The sequence below is a fragment of the Tupaia chinensis genome, unplaced genomic scaffold (assembly GCF_000334495.1).
Source record: "Tupaia chinensis unplaced genomic scaffold, TupChi_1.0 Scaffold000683_1, whole genome shotgun sequence".
Taxonomy (NCBI): Eukaryota; Metazoa; Chordata; class Mammalia; order Scandentia; family Tupaiidae; genus Tupaia; species Tupaia belangeri.
Window position 1 is genome coordinate 869,981 of NW_006160206.1, and position 10,676 is coordinate 880,656.

Here is a 10,676-nt window from a genome sequence, read left to right on the forward strand (position 1 = left end):
TTCTGCCTTCTGTACCCTTGGACTCTCTTCATTCTAATCTAATGGTGCCACAGGCCATTTTCCACACGTGCCCTGTTCCTTCCCTCGACCCCTTTTTATTTTTTTTTAAAGAGAGATTGTTGCTAAAGGGTACATATGCTTGACAGAGAGGCAGAAAGCAAGAAATCACCCCAACACATACCACCACCTCAGGGGAATGGCCACACCATAATCCCTTTACCTCTATTCTCTACTCAGAATTTTGGGTACGCATGCACATACACATGCTCAGTTGAGGTTTTTTTGTTTGTGTTTGTGTTTTAAGAGTCATTTAACTTTATTTATTTTAATTTAATCAGAGAGCGACAGAGAGAGAGGGGGGAAATGAGAAAGCAAGCCGCCAGGTCCAGGACTCGAACTGCAGTCGGCCATGTAGGGGAGTCCAGTGCCCTTCCACTATGCCACCTGCTGATCCTGTCCCAGCATGAGTTTTAAGCCACTGGGTCCAGGACTTGAACTGTGGTCGACTATGTGGGCGTCCAGTGATGTAACTATTACGCCATCTGCTGTCCCCCTTCACTCCTTCCTGTTCCTCCACAGTATTTGCCCTCTCCCATCTAGACTTGACAAAATCCGAACTGTATTTGGAATCCGTCCGTCTCCAGGCTCATGTCTGCTTTGATTTCATGCTAATTCCATTTCTACTATCTTTGTCTTCTCTTGAGTTTTCATAGCACTTTGAATTGCGTGTGTAATCCAGGACAGTAGGAGGAGAAATGACTTGATCTAGGATGTCAGGGTCAAGTGGAATGAATGGATGAATTTATTTTGGTTAAAAAAAATTTTTTTAAATCCATGCATTTTTTTTATAACATATACTTTCCATGAACTTGAAGGCCCCACATAGAATTAAATGAAATCTTTTACTTGGCTTATACTGTTAAGCTATTTGTACTAGCTGATTGTCATGAGACCTTTACGTGGGAGTCAGATAGGTGCCCGAGTAGCCAATGATGAATTGATGCACATGTGTCTTTTCCAGGTTCCTCCTACCAGGCCCCTGCTGTCACCCAGCATGCACCCTATTTCAAGGGTACAGCTGTTGTCAAAGGAGAGTTCAAAGACCTAAGCCTTGATGATTTTAAGGGGAAATATTTGGTGCTTTTCTTCTATCCTTTGGATTTGTAAGTATAATGTCTGTAATGCGTTCATGTCGTTCTTAGAGCAGTAAGCACAGATCCTGTTTCTACAGTGCAATTGCCTATCGCTAGTTGTTCTTATTAAGGGAAAAATTCTTTCTCAGCCTTTGTCACTGATGGCCTTGTCGATTATAGCCTGTATCAGTGGCTGATTTACAAATGGTATGCTTAGGGGGTGGGGTGGCATTCCTTTTACTGGTTAGTTTTTTTTATTGGTTGGTTGATTGATTGATTGATTTTGGAGGTTTTTGCTATAGAGCACATGCGCTTGCCAGAAAGAGACAGACAGACAGAAAGAGAGAAATCACCTCCGTGTGGGGGGAGGGGGGGCGGTGGCCATGCTGCAATCCCTTCTCTTCTATCCTCCTCTCAGGATCTTGGGCACACACGCACACACACACATGCGCGCCCCAGCATGAGTTTAAGCCACCAGGTCTGGGAATTGAACAGTGGTCAACTACGTGGGACCCCAGCGACATAGCCATTACTCCAATTGCTGGTCCTACAGTGAGATTTTTAATAGTTCTTTTTTAATGATAGGATATATATTTTTTAAAGAGATTTTTACTGTAGGCCTGGTGTACTCGCCTGGAGACAGTTGACTATATGGGAATCCAGCAATGTAACCATTAAGCTACCTACTGGTCCCAACGGTAGGGTTTTTGTTTTATTTTATTTTTAAAGAATTATTTTTAACTTTATTTTAATTTGATCAGAGAGGGACAGAGCGAGAGAGAGAACAAGCCTCTAGGTCTAGGACTCAAACCACCGTCAGCCATGTGGGAGTTCACCACCCCAACCACTATGCCACCTGCTGGCCCCAACAATAGGGTTTTTAAAGAATTATTCCATTTATTTTTATTTATTTTTTTAAATTTGATATAGGGCCCATGCTCTCATCAGAGAAAGAAAGTAATCCACCAGGGCCGAGACTCAAACAGCATTCAAGCATGTGGGAGTCCAGTGGGCCTTAACCACCACACCACCTGTTGACCCCACTGATAGGGTTTTAATATGGCTCTTTTTTTATGTGCTCTGAGCAGTGATTTCCTAAGCCAGTCTTTGAAGAAGTTTTCACTGTTTCAGAGAAAAATGAGAATAATAAGGGTAATAAACTGAAATTGTTTTATAAAGTTACTTTATTAAAATAGTTTTTTGGGAGGGACCGTAACCACATGGTTACGTTGCTAGACTCCCATGTAGTCGACCACAGTTCAAGTCCCGGACACAGCTGCTTGAAACTCATACCAGGTGTGTGTGTGTGCCCAAAATCCTGAGAGGAGAAGGGATTGTGGTGTGGCTATGTCCCCTGGGGGGGGGTTATCTTTTGCTTTCTGTGTTTCTGTCTTTCTTGCTAATGCATGCATCCTATAACAAAAAAATCTCTCTTAAAAAGTTTTTAAAAAATGTTTTGTATCTCCCCCTCCCCCGTTTTTAGGTACAATTTTAAATAAGAAATTAATAGGAGATAGGTTTTTCCGTTTTGCCTTTTTCATCCATAAGCATATTGAACTAGCTTTTAGGTTGCTTACTGTTGAAATTTTATTTATTTTATTTTTTTATTTATTTTTTAAAATTATTTATTACTTCTTAGGGCACATGCGCTCTCCAGACAAAGAGAGACAGAGAGCGAGAAATCACCCCCCAGGGGGGATGGCCACGCCACAATCCCTTCTCCTCCATTCTCCTCTCGGGATCTTGGGCACGCACACACACGCGCCCGGCGTGAGTTTAAGCCGCCGCGTCCGGGACTTGAACCACAGTCGACCACGTGGGAGTCCAGCAACACAGCCATTACGCCAACTGCTGGTTCCATACTGTTGAAATTTTAAATCCTTGGTTTTACATCCTCTGAGATGTAAACTCATAAGAATGTTTACTTTGTTTTCTAGCACCTTTGTGTGTCCTACAGAAATTATTGCTTTTAGTGACAAAGCGAATGAATTTCATGATGTGAACTGTGAGGTCGTGGCAGTTTCTGTGGACTCCCACTTCAGCCATCTTGCCTGGATAAACACACCGAGGAAGGTATAGCATCACTCACTGCGCCTTTGCACTCAGGGTTTTAAAATCTCAGAGCAGGTCGGCCTGAAATCTGGTCTACCTAGCATAACTAGTCCACACGGGCTCTTTGCAGTTCGCACTTACTGGCAGTCCATGAAACTCTCCTGACAGTGCATGGATATTAGCTGCCAGTACACGCGTGTTCTTTTTTTTAAAGGTTTATGCTACAGGGCGTGTGCACTCGCCAGAGAGAAACAGAGTGAGATAATGAGAGGAAAAGTGAGAAATCTCCTCCCCAAGGGAGTGGCCATGCCACAGTCCCTTCTCCATTCTCCTGGGATTTTGACTTTGGGCACCCATGCACATGCGCCTGGTATGATTTTTAAGCCACCAGCTCAGGAACTTGAAATGCAGTCAGCCTTGTGGAGTCCAGCGTCTTAACTACTGCGCCACCTGCTGGCCTCATACACACGTGTTCTTAAGGTACAGAGTGGAAACAGGCTCAGCAGGGCAGGGAAAACAGCTGGGCCCCTCTCAGATGCATTCTCCATAGATCCTCTATACCCTCTGTGGCCTGTGGGAAGGCAGTTAGGAGCTCTGATTTCACTGGCCCTGTGATCAATGATCTTGCCTAGAAACTTCCGTAGAAGAATCAAAATTTCTAGCTACGTATTAGACTATTAGGATCTAATTATTCAGTGTTTTGTGTTACTCTCCCATTTTTATGTTTGAGAAATTTGTTTCCCACCTAACGAATGTCTTAAGAATCAGAGAGGGGCCAGCAGGTGGCATTGTGATTAAGGTACTGGATTTCCATGTGGCTGACCATGATTTGTGGTTCAGACCTGGTGGCTTGAAAATCACAGTGGATACGTGTGCATATGTGTGCAAAGTCCTGAGAGGAGGATGAAGAAGAAGGGATTGCAATGTGGCCATCCCTCCTGGGGAGTGATTTCTTACTTTCCCTCTCTCTGTTGAGTCCGCACGCCCTATGGCAAAAACCTGAAAAAAAGAAAATTAAAGAAAAGTCTGTGGTATTTGCTGGTTTAAATCCTATCTCTGCCCCTTTCTAGCCATGACTTGGAGCGAATTACTGAAGCCGTATGTGCCTCAGTTTCCTGTAAAATGGTGTGATAGTACCTCCTCGTCTGTGAGGAGGAAGTGAGTTAATAGAATGTTGAGTGTGCCGATTGTTTGTGCTCAGTTACTGTCCTCTGTTGTCATTATTGTTGGTCTCAAACACTGTCAGAAATGTGAGAGCACACAGTGTAACAACAGTCATGTTTGCATTTTTATTAGAATGGCGGTTTGGGCCACATGAACATCGCACTCTTGTCAGATTTAACTAAACAAATTTCTCGAGACTACGGTGTGCTGTTAGAAGGTCCTGGTCTTGCACTAAGGTAAGATCTTGTTCTAAACTTAAAATTGCTTCTCAAGGTTAGCATCATTGTATTTTTTTTTTCTTCTTTTGGAGAAGTTTTGTTTTGTTTTGTTTTGCTATAAGGTGCGTGCACTCGCCAGACAGAAACAGAGAGAAAGACAGCGAGAAATCACCCCCCGGGGGGGATGGCCACACCACAATCCCTTCTCCTCCATTCTCCTCTCAGATCTTGGGCACACATGCACATGCTCCCGGCATGAGTTTAAGCCATCGGGTCTAGGACTCAAGCCGCAGTCGACTATGTGGGAGTCCAGCGACATAGCCATTACACTAACTGCTGGTCCCAGCATCATTATATTTTTTTAGGGGCTATAAATAGACTTTGGTAAAGCATTTTTAAAACCAGAAATCCTTAGTCTTTTAATGATTTTGGTTTTGGAAGAGTTGGCAGTCTTTTTGAAGTGGTTGTCCCCCTCCAGCACCCTAGCGGTCTTTCTGAAGGCTGTATCTATGTCTCGACACTGCACCATTCTCTGCCTAATCAGGAGCCACTGCATTGAGAGTGGGGCCAGGGGGCCAGTAAAGCCATCAGAGTGAGAGGCAGTCTCCCAGAATGGTAACAGTCTCATACAGGCCCTGTTTAACAGAATCAAACAGACCTGGTTTGATATTTAGTTAGTTAGTTAGTTAGTTAGAGATTATTGCTGTAGAGCATGTGTAATCTCCAGAGAGAGAGAGAGAGAGAGCAAGAAATAACCCCCTGGGGGATGGCCATGCCATAGTCCCTTTTTCCTCCTCCTCTGTTCTCCTCTTAGGATCTTGAGCACACATGCACCCCTGGCATGAGTTTTAAGCCACCAGGTCCTGGACTCAAACCATGGTCAACTATGTGGGAGTCCAGCAATATAACAGTTACACCGTCTGCTGGTCCCTTGGTATTTTTTAAGATCAGTTACTTAATAGCTATGTAACGTAGGGCAAGTACTTTAGACTTTCTGAGGCTGTTTTCCCACAATTAAAATGAGGATGTGCCTCACAGGTTGGTTGAGAGGATTAAACAGATGAGGCACCTGGAGTTTTAAGCATAGTTCTTGGCAGCTGTTATGACTTCTGTCCCAGAATGTCATTTCTATCCTCATTTATTCTGTGGTTAAACCTTTATTCTGTTAAGTTTGAAGTGTTCCCCCTTCAACAGTCCCACATTCAAGCTCAGCTACCCTCTCCCTACTGGGAGGGATGAGAACTTAGGCATTAGAGCTAATCTCTTGATGTCTGCAGAGGAGAGCAGAGGCGGCACTGGGCAGAACGTGACCTCCAGAAGGAGGCGAGGGCCCTGCCTTCTTGTGCATCACAGTTTCGCTGGGGCCAGCTGGAATCCAGCTCACCCGTCCTCTCTTGTAGCTGACCTCTGGCCTTGTCTTTTCTTGGGAGATTAAAATCCCTCCTGGGATCTTAGTGCTGACTGGTCCCTTAGAGTTTGGGCCTTTTTTACCTTCAAGGAAATTCCCATTTCCTTTAATAAACTAAAGCCTAGCTCATTCGGAGTTGGCCATGGCAGGAGAAAGAGTGGTAGCTATTTTGGTCCCAGAGTCGCGTTCCTTGTGGGATCCTGCTAATTTTGCAGTTACCTCTCTGCCAGCTTCCATATCAGGATTGGCAAGGTAGAGAAGCTGAGTCTGGCTAGTAAAATAAACTTTTCTTTCTTGCATCCCTGGGCGTGCGCTGTCTCAGCTTTCTGCCTCTACCAGGTAGACTCTCCACTGGCTCCCCTACAGGAGCACGCACCAGCACCAGTTAAACCTCAAAGCCCAGAGCCCTGTGTGCTAGGCCCCAGGAAGGAGAAGCCCCTTTTTACTTTGAGTTTAGTCTAACTTGCCCTTTCTCTGAGTGATTAACTCTGGGACTTCCCACACCCTTCTAAGAGGAACCGTTAAACGTCTGGGTTAAAATACCTGCATATGTGGGGCTAGCAGGTGGCATGGTGGTTAAAGTGCTGGACTCCCATATGGCCACCTGCAGTTTGAGTCCTGGACCTGATGGCTTGAAACTCACACTAGGTACGTGTGTGTGCATGCATGCATGCCCAAATCCCAAGAGGAGAATGGAGAAGAAGAGATTGTGTTGTGGTCATCCCCTCTGCGGGGTGATTTCTTGTTTTCTGTCTCTCCAGCGAGCACATATGCTCTATAGCAAAAATCTCTCTCAATAAATAAATAAATAAATAAGATAACCACATATATCCTAGGAGCAGCAGCACAAGAGGGTGAACACAGGCCCCTGAGGTAAGGTGGGGCCTCTCATTCCACTGGTAGGTGATGAAGGAGAGACTGAAGGACAGTCAGTTCTTTCGGCAAAAATTTTCCCATGGATTTTACCCAAGAATGCACTCATTTAGTCAATATTTGTTGGATATAGATAAAATAAGTCTTTGTCTCTTCCCATTTATCGTTTCTTGCCAAGATTTGTTAAAGCAGCCCAACAACTGCTTGCCAAATTACTAGTAAGTAAAGAAGACTGCGCTCACCATTTCAGTGCCTTTTAGATAAGGTCTGACATCGTGGGTACAATGTAGGTTTGTAAGTGTGACCATATTGAATGTTTCCCATGGTGACCTTGTCTAGTCCTGTCTTTGTCAAAGCATCTGTCATCCTAAGAGACGATAAGCTTTTTGTACAACAGTGAAAACCCCAGTATCGAGCATGTGATTGGGCTTAATAAATGTTTTACTAAAAGGAGCATTAAAGCCATAGAAGGTAGCAGTTAGGCTCTTTCTAGTGCTGGTATTGTTGAGGTTCTAATGAGCATACTTTATCATGCAGAGGTCTCTTCATAATTGACCCCAATGGAGTCATCAAGCACCTGAGTGTCAATGATCTTCCAGTGGGCCGAAGCGTGGAAGAGACCCTCCGCTTGGTGAAGGCATTCCAGTTTGTGGAAAGCCATGGAGAAGTCTGCCCAGCAAATTGGACACCAGATTCTCCCACAGTAGGTTTCTTTCTCCCAAAGCAATGGGACTCCCTTACAGTGTCCCAAGTCCTCTCTGTCTCAGGGACTATTGGCCTGAAATATCCACAAGAGAACCCAGCTTTGGAGGAGGGATGCAGATGGCATGCAAATGGGAGTTGAAGGGGTGGGAGCGAGGGACCAGGCATGCTGTTGAGGTAACTTTCACCATGTGTTTTTACAAGAAACTGACCAGTCTTTAAACATTTAAAGAACTTGGGCCAGGTGGCATGGCATGGTGCTTAAGGCTAGTAGATCCCACGTGGCCAACTCTGTAGCTCAAGTCCCAGACCTGATGGTTTGAAAAACATACTGGATGCATGTGCATGCGTGCCCAAAATCCAGAGAAGAGAATGGAGGAAAAGGTATTGCAGCATGGTCATCTCCCCCAAGGGTACTTTCACTCTCTCCCTCTTTCTCTATCTCCAGTGAGTACATTTACTCTATAGCAAAATTAAATAATAATTTTTTTTTAATTAAAGAACTTTAGGTTAAAAACTGGGAGCTTTCAACTCATTTTTAAGACCACTATAAAGTCACAGTTACCCATGCGAATGTTTTTATGTTTTCAGATTAAGCCAAGTCCGGCTGCTTCCAAAGAGTACTTTGAGAAGGTAAATCAGTAGATCATCCCATGGTCTGCAGCTCCTCCCACCAGGAACGAACCACAGTTGGAACCTACTTTTAGCATTTCAAAAACAATTATTTATAGAAGGCAAAAAGACAAGTTATGCTTGTATTCGTAACTGTTACTCTAGCTGTTTTGTTTTTGTAACTCTGGCTAAGGCTCTTTAAACGTCAGCGCTGTTATAACGAGTCCTGTGTTGGTAACATCCTGATGGCCAGCTAGATTTTACAGACTGCCTAGATCATGTCTTCAGTGGGGGTGAAGGCAACTCTTCTTTCTTAGCCTTACTTGAATGTCTGTCTACACCAAAGTAGTACAACAAGCATCAAAAACTTCTGATCAAGGGTCCTGAAATCTTCAATTTCTTTGTATTAAACTGAATTTTCTTTTAAAGTAACAAAGATTGTTGTTTTAAGTTAGCATCCATGGTCTAACTCTCGCGATGAATGTACCTGTGATTGAAGCAACGTGAATCATGTTATCATAAAAACAGCACAGTGACTTCACTGATCGTGCATGGTCCCCATCCTTAAGATTTATAGTTTACATGCTGATTTTACTTATTAGCTGACTTAGTGTCTACACACATTTCTAGTTATTGATTAGGTATAATTATAAAGGCTATTTATTCAATCCAGGGAGTGCATTTTGAAATCATTGTCATTAATTTGTTTCTTGAAGTCTTCCATGTGAAATATATAATAGAAAATAAACCTATTTTAAAATACTTAGTGTCTTTTTAAAATTATTTATTTGATTTTATATATTCATTCATTTATTTTAATTTGACCAGTGAGAGATGCACAGAAAGAAGAGAAGGAAAGTGAGAAAGCATGCCTCCAGGTCTGGGACTCGAACCGTGGTTGGCCGTGTGGGAATGTCCAGCACTTTAACCACCACACCACCTGTTGGTCCCAAAATATTAACAGTTTTTAACACCCTTAACTGTCGGATCAATTTATTCTGGTACTCTTCTTTTCCTTCTCTGATTTTATCAGTAAACATTTATTGGATATTTACCTCAGAGGCCACAAAGATTAATAAAATGCTACTTTCACTCAGGGAACTCAGTTTAGCGGACAAGAAGATATGACGACATTTCTCCATTATTTCAGTAGATTGTTGAGTGTCTACCATGTGTGAGGCACTGATTGGAGGTACATACAGAGTTTTGGAAGGACAGTGTAGGACCAGGAGCTAGAACAGCATTGCAGGTATTTTGGAGAGGGTTGATGGGGGGAGGCCTTAAGGAAGACTCAGTCTCTCTAGGTCTGTAGAACTTCTCATCTGTAAAAATCAGGACAATAATTGTACTTCTCTGTTTTGATGAGGATCACATGAGTGAACATGTAGAAAGGAGGGGAGTTCATGGCTAAGGGACTTCTGGCAGAATGCATGGCAAGTGCAAGGGCCCTGTGACAAGACTGGGCTTTGGGTGTGCCATGGATCCAATGTATCCCTCTAAAATTTATGGTTTGAAATTTGTTTAATAGGGTGAGAACTTAATCCAACTGTGAGATTAAGAGGTAGAGCTTTTGGGAGGTGATTAGAATTAAATAACAGCAGGGCTGGCAGGTGGCATAGTGGTTAAGGGTGCTGGAATCCCATATGGCTGACCATAGTTCGAGTCCTCCATCTGGTGGTTTGCTTTCTCACATTCCATCTCTCTCTCTTTGTCCCTCTGTGGTCAAATTAAAATAAATAAATGAAAAAATAAAGTTAAATAATTCTTTAAAAAGAAAGAATTAAACAACGGCATCAGAATGGAGCCCCCATGACTGGATGGATATTTGTGGGTTTATAAAGAGGGAGTGAGACTGACACAGTCACACAAATTCTCATTATCTTAACATTTAAAGAAAAGGTATGACTAGGGCCAGCAGGTGGCATGGTGGTTATGGCTCTGGACTCCCACAGAGTTGACTGTGGTTTGAGTCCCAGATCTAGTGCCTTGCTTTCTCACTCCCCATCTCTGGTGACTGCATGTGCCCTATAGCAAAATTTAAAAAAAAAAAAAAAAATGAAAAATTGGACCAACAAATGACATAGTGGTTGCATTGCTAGACTCCCATGTGGTCAACCGTGGTTCAAGTCCTGGACCCCGTGGCTTGAGGTGTGCCAGGAGTGTGTGCGTGCACATCTAAAATCCCAAAGAGAGAGTGGAGGTGAGGGAATTTTGGTGTGGCAGTCCTCCCAGGGAGTGATTTCTCGCTTTCTGTCTCTGCCTCTCCAGCAAGTGCATGTGCCTTATAGCAAAATCTCTTTAAAAAATTAAATCTTAAAAAAAAGTATTGGGACAAACAGTTGGCATAATGGCTATGTCGCTGGACGCATGTAGTTGACTGCGGTTCAAATCCTAAACATGGTGGCTTAAACTCATGCCGGGTGCGTGTGTGTACATGCCCGAGACCCCAAGAGGAGAATGGAGGAGAAGGGATTGCAGCGTGGCCATCTCCCCTGGGGGGGTGATTTCTTGCTT

At 43.5% G+C, this 10,676-nt stretch overlaps 1 protein-coding gene across 1 annotated transcript in view; it reads left to right on the plus strand.

Moving 5' to 3' along the window:
• Positions 1-8,922, plus strand: part of PRDX3 (peroxiredoxin 3) — a 12,276-nt gene extending 3,354 nt beyond the window's left edge. The window contains exons 3-7 of the mRNA XM_006160401.3: positions 1,022-1,163; positions 3,071-3,206; positions 4,482-4,585; positions 7,386-7,551; positions 8,142-8,922. Of these exons, the coding sequence (XP_006160463.1) occupies positions 1,022-1,163; positions 3,071-3,206; positions 4,482-4,585; positions 7,386-7,551; positions 8,142-8,195 (602 nt within the window). The 3' untranslated portion in view covers positions 8,196-8,922. The remainder of the gene's footprint in view (positions 1-1,021; positions 1,164-3,070; positions 3,207-4,481; positions 4,586-7,385; positions 7,552-8,141) is intronic.
• The last annotated feature ends 1,754 nt before the right edge of the window (positions 8,923-10,676 follow it).